Below are 19,418 nucleotides of genomic sequence, written 5' to 3'. Positions count from 1 at the left end.
TCCAACTCTTGATTTTGGCTTGGGTCCTGATCCTCGGGTTGTGAGATTGAGCCCTGTGCTGGGCTCTGCATTTAGTGGGGAGTCTACTTCTCTCCCTCTCCCTCTGCCCCCCTGTGCTCTCTCTCTCTTTCTCTCAAATACATAAAAAATTAAAATAAAATGTTTGGTAGAATTCACCAGTGAAGCAATCTGGTATTAGAATTTTTTATGTTGGGTAGTTTTGATAACTGATTAAACCTCTTCAGTTATTATAGATCTGTTGAGATTTTCTATTTGTTCTTGAGTTTAGGTGATTTGTGTGTTTCTAAGAATATGTCAGTTTTGTCTTGGTCATCTAATTTATTGTTGTAAAATTGCTTAGAGTATTCTCTAATAATCCTTTTTATTTCTGTATAGTTTGTAGTGGTAACTTCACTTTGATTTTTGTTATTTACATTCTTTCTCTTTTTTCTTTGTCATTCTGACTAAAGGTTTGTTCATTTTGTTGCTATTTTCAGAGTCACCCTTTGCTTTAACTGATTCTTTATTGTTTTGGTGTTACCTTTTAAAAAATTTTTCACACTAATCTTTACTATTTCTTCTTTTCTGTTTGGTTTCACTTTGATATTTCTTCTCTGTTTCTTCAAGGGGTAAAATTAGATTATTAAGTTGAGATATGTTTTCTTTTTTAACATTGGCATTTATAGCTATAAATTTTCCTCTGAATACTGCCTTTGCTGCAGGCTGTATTAATATTTTTGTTTTGCTTTCATTCATTTCTGAATATTTTCTGACTCTCTTGTGATTTTTTCTTTGACCTATGGATTGTTTCTGAGTATATTATTTAATTTCCACATATTAACACATATTTTTTTTTTTTTAAAGATTTTATTTATTTATTTGACAGAGAGAGAAATCACAAGTAGGCGGAGAGTCAGGCAGAGAGAGAGAGAGAAGCAGGCTCCCGCTGAGCAAAGAGCCCGATGCGGGGCTCGATCCCAGGACACTGAGATCATGACCTGAGCCGAAGGCAGCGGCTTAATCCACTGAGCCACCCAGGCGCCCCCACATATTAACACATATTAACTTTTTAAAATTTTTCTTCTGTTATTGAGTTTTGGCTGTAATCCACTATGATTAGAAAAGATGTTTTGTATAATGATAATGTTTTAAAATTAAGAATTGTTTTTTGGCCTAACATGGTCAGTTATGGAGGATTATCCATGTGTACTTGAGAAAAATGTATACTCTGCTCTTTTGGAGTAGTGTGTTCCATAAACATTTGTTAGGGTTACTTAGTTTATAGTGTTTTTTAGGCCCTCTTCATCCTTGTTGACTTTCTAAGTGTTCTAGTCATTATTTAAAGTGGAGTATTGAATTCTCCAACTACTACTGTAGAGATCTACTTTTCCTTTCAATTCTGTAATTGCTTCCTTTATAATTTAAGGGCTCTGTTGTTTGGTTTATAGTTACATCTTCTTGACAAATTGATTCTGTAATCAATATATACATCCTATATATCCCTTTGATTTTTTAACTGTTTTTGACTTAAAGTATATTTTGTCCAATATATTTATATCTATTCCAGTTCTGTTTATTATTTTCATGGTTATCTTTTCCCATTCTTTCATTTTCATTCTGTTTATGTCTTTTGGTCTAAGTGAATCTTTAAAAAAAAATTAACTCTAGTATAATTAATATACAGTATTATAGTAGTTTGAGAGGTACAATATAGTGATTCAGCAATTCTATACATTACTTGGTGCTCCTCATGATAAGTCTACCCTTAATGCCCTTCATCTATTTCACCCATTGCTCCTTTGGTAACTATCAGTTTGTTCTCTGTATTTAAGTGTCTGGATATTTTTGTCTCTTTTTTCTTTGTTCATTTGCTTGCTTCTTCAGTTCCACATATAAGTGAAATTATATGGTATTTATCTTTTTCTGACTGACTTATTTAAAGTGAGTGTTTTAATCAATATTTTGTTGTATAATGTTTTCTTTATTTTGTCAGTATCTGCCTTTTGATTAGAGAGTTAAATCCGTGTATATACAAAGTAATTACTAGTTAGGATTGACTAACTTCTGACATTTTATTATTTATTTGCTGTTGTCTGATAGGTGTTTTTCTCCCTTATATCCTCAGTTACTGTCTTCCTTTGTATTTAGTTGATTTGTTATAGTGGCACATTTTGATTCCCTTCTTATTTTTTTTTTGTGTCTGTTCTCTTGATGTATTTTCTTTGTGGTTATCATGGGTTTATATTTAGCATCATGAACTTAAAATAATATAATTTGAATTGATGCCATCTTATACAATAGCAATACTAAAACTCATCTATATTGCTCTTTCCCTCCACTTTACATTATTGTTGCCACAAGTTGCATCATTATAAATTGTGTGCCCTGTAACACAGATCTATAATTTTGTTGAGTTTTTCTTTGAAATATGGTAAATGAAAAGTAGAGTTGCAAACCAAATATTACATAATAATACTGGCTTATGGATTTATCTTTATCTTTACTGGGGTCTTTATTTCTTCATATGGCTTTGAGTTACAATCTTGCTTCCTTTCAACTCAGTCTGAAGGACTCCCATTAGCATTTCTTGTAGGGCAGATCTATTAATGAACTCCTTCAGTCTGCTGTATTAATAAATACTTTTTGTATCTTCCTTTGTTTACCTATGAATTTCTTAATTACTTTCTAAATTTTGAAGGACAATTTTGCTGGGTATGTTGATACTTCTTTACTTTCAGGTCTTTATATATGTTATCTCATTGCCTTCCAGCATCCATGGTTTCTGATGAGAAATTAGTTATTAATCTCATTAAGGATCTCTTCTATGTGACAAGGCATTCTTACTTTCAAGATTCTTTTTGCAGGGGATGAATTTCAAAAGGCTGATTATAATTTGTAGGTCTCTCTGTTGATTGTTCTTGGGAGTTTGTTGGGCCTTTGGATTTGTAGATATATATCTTCCGTCAAAATTGGGATGTCATGGCCATTATTTCTTCAGATATTATTTCTGCTTCCTCTTCAGTCTCTTCTCTTTCTGGGATTCCCATAATGTATATGTTGGTCTAGTTAATGGTGTCCCAAGTTTTCAGATAGGTTCTGTTCACTTCATGTTCTTTTTGGTGTTTCAGTAATCTTACACGTTTCTTCTTCTAGCTTGCTGATTCTTTCTTTTGCCTGCTCTGCATCTGTTAGATGCTTTGGAGAATCATCCATTTTATTGTATCTTTTTAGCTCCAGAAATCTTTGATTCCTTTTACTGATTTCTTCCTTTTAATTGATATTCCTTTGGTTTATACATTGTTTTCCTTTAAACTTTTTTCATGTTTTTCTTCAGCTCTCTAAGGATATTTAGGATAGTTATTTTAAAGTGTGTGCACTATAAATCTGATATCAGGGGTTCCTCAGGAATGTTTTCTGTTAATTTGTATGTTCCTTTGGTTAAGCCATACTTTTATGTTTTATTCGTTTTTTGTTTTATTTTATTTTTGTATGCCTTGTGATATTTTATTGTTGTTGAAAGTTGGGTATTTGAGTATAACTTTGGAAGTCAGATTCTACCCCTTTCTGAAGTCTTGCTGCTTTTTTAATTGTTTGAAGGCTGTGGTAGTCTGTTTAGATAATCTCCCAATTTATATTTGTAAGAGTTTAAGGTCACTTGTGGAAGGTCACTGAGGTTTCTGTCCTTTAGCTTTTGTTCACCCCCCATTGTGTTGTAGTTTTCCTTGAATGGCAGGAGCCAAAACAAAACACAAAGAAGCAAAAACAACAACAACAAAACACACATCCACAGACACAAAACAAATCCCTCTCCCAGTCTTTGTATTGTCTCTGTGCTAAGACTCTTCTTCAGTACTTATCCATATTTGCAGTGAGCTCAAGGCTCAGCCAAGGGTAAAACTTTGGGTCTTCTTTTCTCTTTTCTGAGCATGCATCTTTCTCTGAGCCTCTGTGTGGCTTTCTAAACTCTCCCAAATCAATGGGTATTTTTGAATGTCCTAATGTCCCCAAGAATCTTCCAAGGCTTTTGCTCCCATGTCTGAGGCATTCTGTTATATACCTCAACCAGTAATATTTTGTACCACACATCTGTGGTTTGTTAGTTAACCTTTGATATTTTTGAGCTATCTCCTCCATTTATCCAGTCTTTGATCCCAGTTGGATCAAACAGACATAATGGCTTTGAATCTATAATTCAGGTAGCCCTTAGATAAATTGGAACAGACACACATATTCGTTTACTCTAAAGTCTGTTCTGCTTCCTCTCAAACCAGGAACCAAGATCTCCAACTGGGCACATGGGCTCCTGCCATTCTAAGAATATGACTACTTTAAGATTCACAGTCTTTAAAATGGTCAGCTTGCTGGAGACAGTGTGGGAAGGGCAACTGTAAACTCCATTTACATTTTTAAGTTGCTTTTATTTTTAGCTCAGCATTTGCTTGGTTGTTGTAAACCTTTGAATGCATTCCATAGTTTTTCTAACATTGGTTCTGAAAGTTTCTGTTTTCTTTTTGATATTTCTGCCAGGGCAAAATGCTTGGAGCTGTATTATTTTCCTGATGTCACTTATCACCTTTAGTTTGAAATGATAGCTTTACTGTATATATATGGTTCTGCGTTGGCAGGTGTTTTTTGTTTGTTTGTTTGTTTGTTTATTTGTTTCTTTGAACACTTTGAATTATTATCTCAGTGTCTGGCGTCATTATTTCTGAAGAAAAGTCAGTTAATTTTACTGAGGTCTCTCGAAAATGAGGAATGGTTTTTCTCTTGTGTTTAAGATTTTCTCATTTTCGGCTGACAGTATTTTCACTGTATGTTTGTTTGTGGATTTATACATGTACAATACTTGAAGATTGTTGAGCTTCACAGATGTTTAGATTAAATTTTTTTCATGAGATTTAGGAATTTTTCAGTCATTATTTCTTTGAATTTTTCTTCTATTTTTTTATTCTTTTGCCTGTCCTTCTGGTAGTCCCATTATGCTGATGTTGGTGCAGTTTGTGGTGTCCACAGTTCTCTGGGGCTGTTAACTTTTTTGTTACTCTTTTTTTCTTGGATTTTCTCTTTGTTTTTTTCTTATTTTTGTCATCTCGTGTTGAATGTTCAGCTACACTAGTGAGTTTTTTTGTGCTCTTCATTTTGTTAATTTTGCTTTTTATCACCAGGAGTTCCATTTTCATTTGAATGTTTTAAAATAATTTACATCACTTTATTGGCATTTTTTTATTGGATGAGACCTTTTCATTTTATCTTTTTTTGTTTTTCAGTGATAATGATTTTTAATGATAGTGTCCTCAAAGTTCATCCATGTTGTAGCATGTGACAGAATTTCCTTTCTTTTTAAGGATTCATTGTTTTCTGTTTTATGTATAGACCCCATTTTTAATCCATTCATTCAACATCTGGTTGGTTCTACCTCTAAGCTATTATGAGCAGTGCTGGTATGAACGTGGGTGTGCAAATATCTCTTCAAGATACTCCTGCTCTAAGGAGTGAGCTTGCTGGATTATATGGTAGTTACATTTATTTTTAAAGTTTCTTTAAAGATTTTATGTATTTATTTGAGGTAGAGAGCACATTTGGGGGGAAGAGCATGGGAGAGGGACAACTAGGCTCCTCACTGAGTGTGTGGCCTGACATGGGGTTTGATGCCAGGCCCTGAGATCATGTCCTGAGCCCAAAACAGTTAACCAACTGAGGACTGAGCCACTCAGGTACCCCTAGTAGTTATTTTAATGTTTTAAACAGTTAACCAACCCTCTTTTAAGATTTACTTATTTATTTGAGAGAGAGAGTGCATGCAAGTGCGTGGGCATGAGTGGGGGGAAGGGCAGAGGGACAGGGAGAAGAAGAGAATCTCATGCAGACTCCCCACTGAGCAGTCATTGCTCTGTGTAATAAATGGAAATTTGCGAAATACTCAAAAGTGCTTTCTTAGCTGAAAGCCAATATTTTTATCTTCAAAATATTACTCTAGCTATGGTAAGGTAATATATGAAGTATGAGGTAGGTCATGGCTAGAGTAGAGTAGTGGTTGATGTAAAACCTAGTGCTCACTTCTGCAAATAATGAATGTATAGCATTTATGTGGGTATACTCTATTTTTAGATATTATATTTATTTAATACTTTATGAAAATAATCAAAGTTTTATAATATATTTTGGAGAAAATACAGCTTTAGAAAATAACATTAATTTTGAAATAGTTTTAAAATGGATAAGAAAACAATTATCTGCAGGAAAACGCCAACTTTAAAAAACTTGAGGAAAAATTTCATCATGATCAGGGGAACTGGGCATTATCTAAATCTCAAGTATTACAAAATTATGTTGATATTTTTGCAGTATTGTCTTTTTTTCTCCTGGTGTAGTTATGTGTATACATCTAAAATAGAGGAATTATGAAATATATAGTGTTTGTCCCAAGTACTATTTATGTAAATGAACTCATTTTTATTCACATAATTGATGCTTTTTCATTATACAGGGATTTCTCCATTGTAATTTTAATACGTACATTTCTACATAGGTTTTCATATTTAATTGCTTCAAATTCTTAGCTTTTGTGCCAGAAAGCTGTAATACTTTTTTATTTTCTGAAAAAAAGTAAACTGTGACTGGTATTTAAGTTACTGTTTGTACTAAAGTTTTTTTAGTTAAGTGAAAACATAAAATTGAAAACACTATAAATTTTTTACTGTCATTTTGTAGATTAGTTAAATATAATACATTTCATTTATATTTATTTGTTTGATACTTATTATATTTGATTGTGATATAAGTCTTCTGATTTAGGCCTTTGAAGACAATTTAATTGAAGCAAAGAAAGAAATTGAAGCATCACAGAGTAAATATAATGCTCTGTCATTGCAGTTGAATAATAAACAGACTGAACTTAACCAGAAGGATATGGATATTACCCTTGTCAGGCAAGTATATTCAATTTTTAAATTTAACATTAAGTTATTAGTTATTCAGAATGGTGACATATATGAATATTATTAGCACTGTAAAATAACAAGAGTATGTCTTCTTTGAGGACATATGTTTATGTATTGAAACTATCTGGAATTAGATATACCAAACTGGGAATAGTTAACTAAGAGAATCAAAAGATTGGAAGGAGCATTCTCAAAGAGTAGTCTTGTCTCCATTTTTAAAGATTTTATTTATTTATTTGACAGAGAGAGATCACAAGTAGGCAGAGAGCAGGGGGAAAGGGAAAGCAGGCTTTCTGCTGAGCAGAGAGCTCAATGTGGGGCTCAATCCCAGGACCCTGAGGTCATGACCTGAGCTGAAGGCAGAGCCTTAACCCACTGAGCTACCCTGGAGCCCCTTGTCTCCATTTTTAACAAGGGCAGTGCATTCATTCATTGTTTCCTTCCAAAATATTCCCAGCCAGGTGTTATCTAATATTCATTATTATTCTAATGGGCAATATATGAGAAATCCAATTTGACTTTTTATTTTATTATATTCTAAATAGTTCTAGTTTATGAGATATTCTTTCTATACTAACACAAAGTAGAATCATTTGAAAAACTTTTTAAGTGTTTTGAAATATTTTATACTACCTATTAACTTATTTCAGTTACCTCTATGAGAAAATGGTGTTAGAACAAATCATAAATATATAAATGTATATGTATTCATATATACACATGTTATCTGTATATACATATATACATATACACGTATGTATGTATATGCATTTTTTACTTAAACTAGTTAAAGTAAATCATACAATCAAAATTTATCATATGCTTCTGTAAGTAAAATTTCATTCTCTGGTCATACTATCATATATTTAAATACACAAATGTGAGATATTTATATATATAATATATAAATTCTGTGTGTTTGTATTATATAATATTTGTGTGGTTAAAACTTGATATGTACATACATTTTTTGTATATCTCTCTATTCAGTATATATTTATATGTCTTTACATATATTTAGTACATTGCAAGAGCTATAGATATGTCAGGGCAGGGTTTTGGTTAGATAGCAGTTAATGTATATATATTAGTTTATTACCTAAGCAAAAATTCATTGTATCACAATTTTAAAATCTTATCATAGGATTGAGGACAAGTATAAAATTAAGGATGACAGACTGGTTGGCTTATCTATTCATGGTATAATTATTTTTTTTAAGTCTATAATTTGATGAAGTCAGAAAAATAATTTAAATAGTTATGGAATCATACATTTGTAGAAATCTTAAAATTATCATTTATTCCTATCTTTTTCTCAGTAAGATAATATGCCTTTTAGTCATTGCTTGATACTTACATTTTGTAAGTTGAGGTACTTTTTGAGACTGTTCTTTTCACTTTATATTGTTTATATTTGAACATTGTTTCATTTATTGAGTTGAAATTTGCTTTTTTACAATTATCTTGTAATCCCATTTATCTTGAATCCTTATCTAGAGCATCTCAGAAACAATCTAATCTCTATTCTGTAGCCTAGATCTTCAAATAATGGAAGATTATTTTCAAATAATCTTCAAATAATATCTTTATCTGTAACTTTATCTTTTCAGTAGTTAATTAACTCCTCTTATTTCTCATAATTTTTCATATATATATTTCATAGGTGTTACCCTATTTTCAGTTGCATTTCTGAATGCATTCCATATCATTAGTATCTATATTGTCAATATTTTTCTGAAAATATAGCACCTGTAACTGCACATAATATTCCAACAATGATCTTTCTATTTTAGGATATGATTTGGATGGAACATAGGATATATTCTAGGATGCAATGTAGTGTTAAGTGCATGGCATTTGAATAATCACGTTTTCTACTAAACTTCTCTTCTTTGTGTACTTGAATTTAGTATAAGAGCTATAAGCTATATAGTAAATAAGGCAATAATATTCACAGATGGACATTTTCTCACACAATGGTAAAATAATGGACCATGTGTAATTTTCAAAGCTTGATTATAAGGACTTACGAGGAGGAGAAAATAATCTAGACTCAGAAGTCTGGAACAGAGGACCATGACTCAAATCCTTAAAATAGGGTCATAGTTGAGGTTTCTGCAGTGTTTCTCCTGAGGAAGGGTTACCTGTTTGGTATATTGTATGTCTCCTTTCCTTCATCAGTTTTATTTCTCAGAGGGGGGTGGTGGTAATTACAATGTACCAGTATCATTTTATTGAATCTCTATATTGTACAAAAAACACACAAAACCATAATTGTCAGAGAAGTCTTCTAGGCACTTTCTTATTTGGATACACTTTTTCTTATTAGTGTATGACAGAGTTGACCTGTTTTATTTCTTCATGGGTTTATTTCTTTGGAATTCATCCATTTGCATACTTACTGAATATTTGTGTCATCCTCTGTGATATACAACGTTGTTAGGAACTACCTCAAATGATTTTTACCCTGAGTCAGTGTATAAATAAGTATATAAGCACATATATAATAAGGTTATGTCTATAATGCATATAGAACATCTGAGTATATACTTAGAACTTGCATACTTGCATAAAAGTGCTAGCCAACTAAGTTTCCTAATTAAAATTTTTTCCTGAATAGGTAACGATTCTATGATTACATAGAGGGTAGCTAAATGGCTGCATGGAGGGTGGGCCAAATTACATGGACGTGGGCTATCGTTAATGAGTTGGGAATTTTTCTTAAGAAATTACTTACAAATCTTCTATAAAAATAAAACAAAATAAAAGTTAGGATAATACAGTCATAATCTGGAGGGTTAGAAATATAATCAAAGTCAGAATCCTGAAATTGGATTAATAACCTGGATTTCTAGTGTTCCCAGGGACATAGCAGAAGTAAGTGTAAATTATTTCTGTAAGATGATGTAGTACTTACGTCCTCAAATTATATCCACAGTTTTTTACACTAATGTCTAGCACATAGTCAGAAATATCAAGTAAGGCAAGAATAAAAATAAAAGATGTAAGGACTGGAACTGAAAGGAAAAGACCTTATTATTTGCCTATAATATGATTAATTCACAAAGAAACCTCAACTTACAGAAACATTGTTCAAATTAATAAGTGGGCTTGGCACACTTGGTAGATATAATGTTAGTGAATAAAATTCAGTTGCACCTTTTATGCCAGCAAAATACAAGGAAATGGACTTAATATATGGAAATAATACAATTTACAATATGAGTAAAACTGTGAGTAAAACTGTGAAAAGTATGTATAATGAAAGATGTGTATTACTTCTATGCAGAGAAGTAGAAAACATTATTGACAGAAATAAAAGGTTTAATATGTGTAGGGATATACAAAGTTTTTGATTTAGTAGGCTCAGTATAATAAAGATGTCAGTTCTCTTCAAATAGATATTGAGATTTAGATTATCAACAACTGGAATCTGTTACCACCCCCAGACCAGAAGAAGCAAGGAGATAAGCTCTTTCCAGGTCTCTGTTTAAAAAAAAAAAAAAAAAAAAAATGATCCTGGGAGAGAGGCTGCATATTAGGAGAAGTATCTTTAGGCACAGAAACATTGACGCTGCCACCTGTGGCTCAGCAAAGACGGAGTCAGGAAAAGAAATTCTTGGACCTTTTTTTCTCATTGACCCTCTTTCATTACCAGCAAGCACTCCAGCTAATCAAATTCAGTTGGAGGTGGAGGATAAGGGACCAGTATAATGCAGTCTGTGGAGGTCGGCCTCTTCGACTAGAGGACTAGATAAGAGGGTAGAGATGGTGAACTTTGGAGAGAAGGTGTGCATTCTCCATCACTGTTCTTTTTCAGAGCTCTCCTGGCATTTATTGCTTATTAATTTTTTGGCAAAAATTTAGAGTGAACTTCCTTATTTCTTGTTTAGTATTTGGTTAGAGCATCAGATTTATAAGTAAGTCTGAGACATCTTAGTGATGCCAGTCCTCCTATCTTAGAGGATGGTGTGCCATTCCATTTCTTTCAGTACCTTTGTGTCCTTAGAAGATGTTTTAAGTTCCAAAGGGTTTTGACATTTGTTGTTAAATTTATTTCTAGCTGTTTTATGTTTTTGTTACTGTTTTAAATGGAGTATTTCCTTCTCATATAGTTTCCAACTGATTTTACTTTTATTGCTTTTAGTTTTTTGCTGTACTTACTTGATGTGCTATCATTTCATGGGTAAAGTGTTCACAGTTCTTTTGTTTTACTGTGAATTTTACTTTTTTTGTTTGTAATTTTTTTTTGCCATGGATTTGAATTCTTATGAAATTAAGCTGTTCTTTATCTTTGTTTACATTTTTATGATAATAAACAGCAAGTATATAATTATTTGCTATAATGACACATATGAATTATTTAAAAAATCTATGCAGTACAGTGAAGTACAAAGAAGATGGAGGAAAAGTATTACACTTAAAATACAACTCTGGAGAAGTAATAACCATTAAAATTTTGTGAGAATCATCCTAGATTTCCTTAATTTGTATTTATAGGTTGAAGATTAAGTGGACAAAAGTTTTTAGATAAAAAGGACTATATTGAACATATTCTCTTAAAAAGTAGACTTTAGTTTTTGGTGATATAATGGAATAAGACACTGATGTGAAATTGAGAGAAATTAAATATTTTCTCTATAAATACCACTCTCACTCTCTCTCTAAAGCTAGGACCAGAATGACATGTAAAACTTTGGAGGTCAATGTCATTTTTCTTAAAACTACATATCATCTTTATTTTGTTTGACACGCTGCTATGTAAACTTTGGAAAATGGAACATTACATTCAACAGTTTTCATTCCCCCTGATTTTGGGTCTCAAGAGATATAGCATTTATAACCACAGTGACCAAAGATATTTAGGATTAGTCCTATGTTTTGCTTCAGTGTTCATCACTAAACTTTTTACTTTTGATGTGTTCATTTCTGTACTTATTTTGATTCATCTCAGGGGCCTGTTTTCATCAGGGCTTGCCCTGTTGCTAAGGGTACGCTTTCTCCCACATTAGCATCAGCTTTAGCCATGTGATTTATTTTGGCCTGTGGGACAAGGGTGAAAGTAACATATGCCATGTCCTAATGTGTTAAAAGTCATTCCCTGATTTGCCTTTGCTTTTTGCCCTCTGCCACCAGAGTGTCCTATTTCTAATGCAGTCCAAGGCTGCAGTATGTCTTAGAATAGCAGAAAGCCACCTGCAATGTGAACAAGCAGTAAATCTCTGTTTTTGTAAACCATCAAGACAAGATTTTTTTTAAACTGCAAAATAACCTAGAGAAGCTGCCTGAAACCCTCTGTCAGTCTTTGGTATCAAACTTGATCTCCACAGGGATATTCCTAATTTATCCCATGCTCCACTCAATCCCTTAGATAGCATCACTGTAACTGAAAGATCACTGGATTTATCTTTTAGGAACCCTGTATTTTTTAACAGAATTTAACATTCTTCTTGAGATAGGAGAAAATGTTTGTTCTCAGCACTGTGTCAGTTCAAGCCACACCTCCCCTTACTCCTTTTCATCCATGCCTACAGGAACTTCTCAGGTTTGATACTACCAATTAATTTTATTTTCCATAGCTTTTATTTTCCTTATAAATGCTCTCATTATGTGTTTTGATACTATCATAGCATCTTTTTTTTTTTAGCAATCTTTATGTTATGATTTTCATTTCATCCATTTAATAACTATCTTATGATATATATCCTAGAAAACAGAGCCTGAGGGAAGCATTAAGTCCTGATTACTTACTTGGGAGATTGAATTCCAGGGGAAAGTAAGAGAAGGAGGAGGAGACAGGCAAGGATTAAAAAGTGATTCAAGGAAGTGCATTATTGTGCTGGCTCCTGCTTCATGGTGAGCCCTGAAGAGACAGCAGGTGCACTGAATTTGCTACCCAGTTTGATTCTTGACAGACTGTGGGAGAGAAACCATGCTCTAGAGCCATCCATTAGATGGAAAAAGAGAAAGCGAGAAAGTTATCTATCTGGTTTCTTCTTGTGTTCTCTTTGACTGGTAAAAGTCGCTTATGCCATGCCTGTGTTGTAGCATTTATCCTAACCTGGAAATGGCACAAACACGCTAGGAATGCAGCTGGTGGATTTCAAGTGATGGAGCCAGATGAGCTCTGTACATTTCATAGGTGGAAGTGGTAGTTAATAAGCTGAGACAGAGCAAGCGAATGAGATTGTTAAGGGTCAGGTATAGGCTCAATCTGAACATAAGCTTAAGATGTGTCTGCCACACTAACAAATATAATAAGGGACAGGAACTGTCTTAAGTGCACTGTTTATAGTAGTAAACAAAAAAGTCCCCACTTTTAAAGAAACTTTATTAAGATCATCTTCACATCTTGTCTTTCTGTTGATAATCCAGAGAGATGTGATAATTTCTTATTCATACTTTTTCTAGACCTTCCTTCTAATTCCTTCAATAACTTCTCAGAGGTATACTTTTCCTCTGAGTATTAATTTTTTCTTAATTCTTAGTATTCTTCTTTTAATAAGTCCAGTTTGTTTTTCTTTACTTGTTTCCAAATAAGGAAAGATCTAGACAAATTCAGTGCTTGCTAGTGGTCTAGAGGTATGCCTTTTGTAAGCTTTGTTTGTTGCTTACTTTGATACCGGTCAAGTTCCACATTTCATATTTGCAACATTGGTGTACCCTGATCTCATCTACTTTTCAGAAGATGGCATGGGGAGACAAAGAGGAAGAGTGTAAGAGTGTAAGATGATGCTTCCGCTCCACTTACTGGGAGTGTGCCCAGGACATGGCATGAGATGAGAGACAGTGATATGCTGTTCCCTTAGTTGATTTTTAATCCTCAGGTGCCTCATAGTATGAGTGTTTCCCTACTCTTGAGTATGTTCTTTTTTTTCTTTTTAAATATTTTATTCATTTACATGAGGGAGGGAGAGTGAGAGAGAGCATGAGCAGGGTGTGGGGTGGGGCAGAGGGAGAAGCAGACTCCCTACTAGCAGGGATCCCGAAGCAGGCTCCATCCCAGGACCCTGTGATCAAGACTGAGCTGAAGGCATATGCTTAACTGACTGAGCCATGTAGGTACCCCTCGAGTATGTTTTTTTTTCTGATTAAAGATACATATATTTTGTTCCACATGACCCTTAAATGCAAGCCAAATAGTGATCTTCTCTTTAAGAAATAACAAATGTCTTCTAGCATTGGAGAAGTGAATTTGTTTTGTTTCACATTACACCAAAAAAATGGTGTTTTTTATCTTTATCATGTCTCCATTCTAAAAGCAATCTTTCCTTAGGTCTCCTCGCTAACGTATATTTTGACTATATACCCTGATAGAATTTTAGCCTATCTTCTTCCATAGTTTTTACCAGTGTTATTCTTGAAAAATCGTAGTACTCAGCAAGCATTACTACTGTGGGTCTCTTCTCCCCTTCTCTTTGAGCATTACCTATCCTGCAGGCATTGTGCCATTATTGATTCTCTTGTTTCTCCTCTCCTGATTTTGAGCTGTTATTTACTGCAAGTTTTGTTTTTTTAGAAGAGTTACAGAAAGATGATGCTATAATCTGAATATTTTTATCCACCCAAAATGAATTTGTTAAAATTCTAATACATAATGTGATAGTGTTAGGAAGGGGGCCTTTGGAAGGTGTTTAGGTGGTGAGGATACAGTCCTCCTGAATGGGATTAGTGTTCTTTTTTTTTTTTTTAAGATTTTATTTCTTTATTTGTCAGAGACAGGGAGCAAGAGCAAGCAAGCACAGGCAGACAGAGTGGCAGGCAGAGACAGAGGGAGAAGCAGGCTCCCTGACAAGCAAGGAGCCCGATGTGGGACTCGATCCCAGGACGCTGGGATCATGATCTGAGTTGAAGATCGCTGCTTAACCAACTGAGCCACCCAGGCGTCCCGGAATTAGTATTCTTATAAAAGAGACCTCCAGAGCTCCCTAATGTCTGTCTACCCTGTGAAGATACAACAGGAAGTCTACTACTAAGAAGAGGGCCCTTACTTTGCACTCTGATCATTGACCTCCAGACTCCAGAACTATGAAAAACAAATTTCTATTGTTTGTAAAACTACCCAGGGTCTGATACTTTGCTGTAGTGGTCAGAAAGGACTGAGACAGGTGGTGTATGTTCAGCTATCTGTATGGGTGCAAGGGTTGTTGTTGTATTTGAAAAGCAATATTCTAAACCTCTAAAAAGCAGAGCCATTCTTCCATGTGGATTTTTATCTGTTTTCAATAACCATTTGCATATCTCTCTTGTTCCTTCTTTCTTTTAAGGCTTCTGAGAATGAATTATCAGTTTGAAGTTAATAGTTTTAAAAAATTCCATTAAAAAATACAGTCTCTGGAATACATATTATAAAGTATATTTCTGTGAAATGTATCTCTGTGGTTTTCTTTTCCAACTGAACCTACAAAATACACTCCAGTTTTATACGGTGTGTCACCTAAGATTTACTCGCACAGAACTCTGGTAACTTCTTTCCCAGAAGCATAGTTTTCCTGGACCCTTAGTGTCATCATTACTGCCACCTCCAGTTCGTTTATCCTCCTCCTTACCACTCGCACCCTGGGTGGGGTAGAAGGACTGGTGTCTACCTTGTCTTGCTCTCCTTCCTTCTGGCTCCCCACCCTCGCCATCTCTTCTTCAGTCTGGATTAGAAGAGTCACAGGAATCTCAGTCCAAACCCCTGAGGTGACAAACCTTTAAGGAACTTTGGTTTGAAACTTTACTTGCCCTTTGGGATTCCTTTTAATGCATTTAAAGTTCTGTATAGTGTACAGTGAAATGAAATTCTGACTTACCCACTATTCATAACTGATGACTGTTGTTGACATCGGTACGTATCAGTTCTTGGAACTGAAGTGTAACTTACTTTCAGTAAGAAGGTGGTATAATGTTTGTATATCCAAGGTTTTTATTACTATCAGACTATAAAAAATTGATAAGTATTTGGCTTTGAAAGTCATATTCATTCCATCAATACTTTCTAGGTGTATGTGAGAAATATTAAATACTTTATATGTTATTTCTTTTATTAATATGTTTGCCTGCAGTGAAAAACAGTAGATGAGAGAACTAGAAGACGATCTATAACCTTCAGTGAATACAGTTATTTAGCTGAGATGATCTTTATTCCTGCCTCTCTCTATTTATTGCTTCCTTTGCACAGGAAGGAGCTGCAGGAGCTGCAGAACCTTTATAAGCAGAACAGTGCTCATACAGCCCAGCAGGCAGAGCTGATCCAGCAGCTTCAGGTTCTGAATATGGACACGCAGAAAGTCCTGAGGAATCAGGAAGATGTTCACACAGCTGAAAGTATATCATATCAAAAAGTATGCTTTTATTCTGTCATAAAAATGTAAATTTATATGTATGAACTTCTAAAAATATATAGAATTCAAATTTTTTCCAATTTCAACACTTCTTTACTATTCCCTTCTTTATGGTTCTTCAGAATTAAAAATGAAATATAATTCAATCTGGTAATACTTGAAATTTTTTGACTTTTCTTTATGGCCACTAAAGCTGAAATATTTAAAATATAGAAGCAAATTTTCTTTATGGGATATTGTTTTTATAAATTGGAATTTTGACATCTACTATAAAACATACCTGACTGTAACTCCCAAACCAGGAAGGACTAGGGGGATTGGAATTACATAGCCTTCTATTACGAGAAATTATTCATCAATTATGTTTCTAGTTTATGACCTAAAGCAGTCTTTCATTTTAGAATTTTGTGCATTATTTTATTGGCCAACCTGTACAAACACAGTTGGGTATGCTGATGAGGTCCTCAGGATCAATACTCTCCAAGGATTTTTCTCTATTTTGTGTGTTTCTTTTATTTATTTTTATTTTTTATTTTTTAAAGATTTTATTCATTTATTTGACAGACAGAGGTCACAAGTAGGCAGAGAGGCAAGCAGAGAGAGAGGAGGAAGCAGGATCCCCGCTGAGAGGGAGCCTGATTCGGGCCTTGATCCCAGAACCCTGGGATCATGACCTGAGCTGAAGGCAGAGGGTTTAACCCACTGAGCCACCCAGGTGCCCTGTGTGTTTCTTTTAAATAGTCATTTTACTTTACAGTTGTTTTAGGAGCCTCTCCAGAAGGCTTACCCAGCTATTTAGGTATGCTGACTAACTCAGCAACAATAATTATGGCTAGTAATTAAAAAAAACAAAAACACTTTTATTTTTTTGTGTAGTGTACCAGATTATTTATAGAAATAATTTAGTTTCTGTATTGGTCAGTCTTACAAGATTGATTTTATTTGGTTGTAATAGTTGAGGCAGCCAAAGCTTAGAGTGGTTAAATAGGGCAATCTGTGTTGTTTTTTCTGTTTAACTCACTCTTCTCCTAAAAAAGGACCATGAAAATCCAGTATCTATAATTAACATTTTATGTCAGTAGTAATAGTAAATATTAAGTAAACTTTAAACGCATATATTTTTAAAGATGTATTTATTTATTTAAGAGAGCAAGGGAGGAGGGGCAGCAAGAGAGGGAGGGAGACAAGCAGACTTCCCACTGATCACAGAGCTCCACGTGGGGTTTGATCCCACAGCCATGAGATCATGACCTGAGCCAAAATCAAGAGTGGGACGCTCAGCCGACTGAGCCACTCTTGCACCCCTAAATGTATATTTTTAAATAATGCTTTGGAACAGTGGTATTCACTATGTGTTCTGTATTCCAGGATGTGGCCAATGTCAAGTGAAAGGGTAAAGCCTGTTCTCTCCACTTGGAAGAGAGCAGCTTCACCTTTTTGTTTTGTGTGGTGGGACTGCCCAGTATGCTTTTGCTTCTAAACTAGCTTCCCTTGCTAAAATGACTTACAATACTGGTTATTATTAGTAACTTTAATTATTTTCATGTTTTTCACTTGTATATTTACCTCAAACATTTCTCTCTCTTAATTTTTGCTTTAAAGTCCCCCACTATGGCAATTTATATTCAAATATGTCTTTCAAGTTGCTTGAAAATAAGCCTCATACCCTTTTCTCTTATGTGCTAATACTTCTTTTTCTGTTTCTACTCTCAGCAAGAAAGAACTTGGTAAAGAGGAGGAAAAAGGCATTGTTTTCTTCGCTATTTCATTTTTCAATCTTGTGTGCTAAGTACTTTTTTTTTAATAGTTAGCTAAAAATTTGAGATAAAATGTTTCAGCCTTAATTGTTTTTTGTTGATCTTTCCTTAGCATCCTCTGCAGAGAGCAATCATCTTTTTTATAACCTACCTGAGAACTTTTGCAGATTCTACATCATTTCGAACAACTGAGTACTTAAGCATTTTTAACTAAAATAATTGTTACCAAAGTATTACTTACGTGCTCGTAATAAACTTTCAAATAACACACAAGTGTATGAGACAAAACAGTAGTCTTCTGCACTTGTACCCAAAGCCCTTGCTTCAGAAGCAACCACTCTTAATATTTGAATATATCCAAGAGTATCTCTAGAAGAACGGAATATTTTTAAGTCATTTTGTTAAGTATGCAACCATTACAAGAATACATTATTATAAGCTATTGAAATAATACTACAGAAGTCCTGATAGTGGTAGTCTAACAGATTCAAATACCCTTCCACTCACCCCAGCTCATTTCATCCCCTCCCCAGGGGTAGTCATTTGAGTAGTCATTCCAGATTTTCCTGCATTAGGGACTCTGTGTGTATGTGTACGTACACAACCACAAATGTAGGCATAGTATAATTTTAATATTTATGAACTTACACTATCCTTACTGTGCTTAAACTTGTCATTTTTTAAGTGATATGCCTTGGAAGTATTTCCATGACAGTCCATAGAGCTCTGGCTCTCCTCCTGCTCCTCTTAGTCTTCTAGCATGAGTATATATAGTGTGGATTTACAGTCTAATTTTAGGATTATTAAGGTCTCCCTCTCCAACTTTTTGTTGTTATAAACTTGTCCACAGAAGATGTTTCCCCTCTCTTCTATAGCATCATTTTTTTCCTCTTCACATACAAATAGGGCGGTATGTTTCTGATCAGGGGGAGAGAACAAAATACACAATAGGAAACATGTATTGACTTCACTATAGTCCTTTTCTTCCCTTCCTTCTTTTCTTTCCTTTTCCAGCAATATTCCTTGAAAGACTTATTTTTTCCCAAAGTTCACTCCCGTCCTCTTCTCTGTTGAACCAGCTCCAGTCAAGTGTTTGTCCCTTTCCCTCTGCTAAAATTTCTCTTCAGATTTACCTGTGACCCCCACATCGCTCAGTTCAATGATCATATATCAATCTTTATCTTATTTCACTTATTGGCAATATGTGTCTCAATTAATGACTCTCTGTGCCTAGAAAATACTTCCTTTTTTTTCTATCCCTCCTGGCTTGCAGGCACTTCCAATTGTGTCACTTTCTTCCTTCCGTTCTAGCTGTTCCTTTTCAGTTCCTTTCTGGTTTTTTCCTTGTCTCCATATCACCTCAATGTTATGTCTCAGGCCCAAATCTTAGGATG

The 19,418-nt window shown here is 34.2% G+C and overlaps 1 protein-coding gene across 4 annotated transcripts in view; it reads left to right on the top strand.

Annotated features, from left to right (window-relative positions):
* The window catches only part of CNTLN (centlein), a 292,701-nt gene that overhangs the window by 94,134 nt on the left and 179,149 nt on the right, over positions 1 to 19,418 (top strand). For all 4 annotated transcript variants that reach the window (XM_032307449.1, XM_032307446.1, XM_032307448.1 and 1 more), the window contains exons 6-7: positions 6,796 to 6,929; positions 16,105 to 16,267. In XM_032307449.1, the coding sequence (XP_032163340.1) occupies positions 6,796 to 6,929; positions 16,105 to 16,267 (297 nt within the window). The remainder of the gene's footprint in view (positions 1 to 6,795; positions 6,930 to 16,104; positions 16,268 to 19,418) is intronic.

The sequence above is a fragment of the Mustela erminea genome, chromosome 12 (assembly GCF_009829155.1).
Source record: "Mustela erminea isolate mMusErm1 chromosome 12, mMusErm1.Pri, whole genome shotgun sequence".
Classification (NCBI taxonomy): Eukaryota; Metazoa; Chordata; class Mammalia; order Carnivora; family Mustelidae; genus Mustela; species Mustela erminea.
Note: the sequence above shows the minus strand (reverse complement) of the source record. Positions and strands in the feature narration are given on the sequence as shown.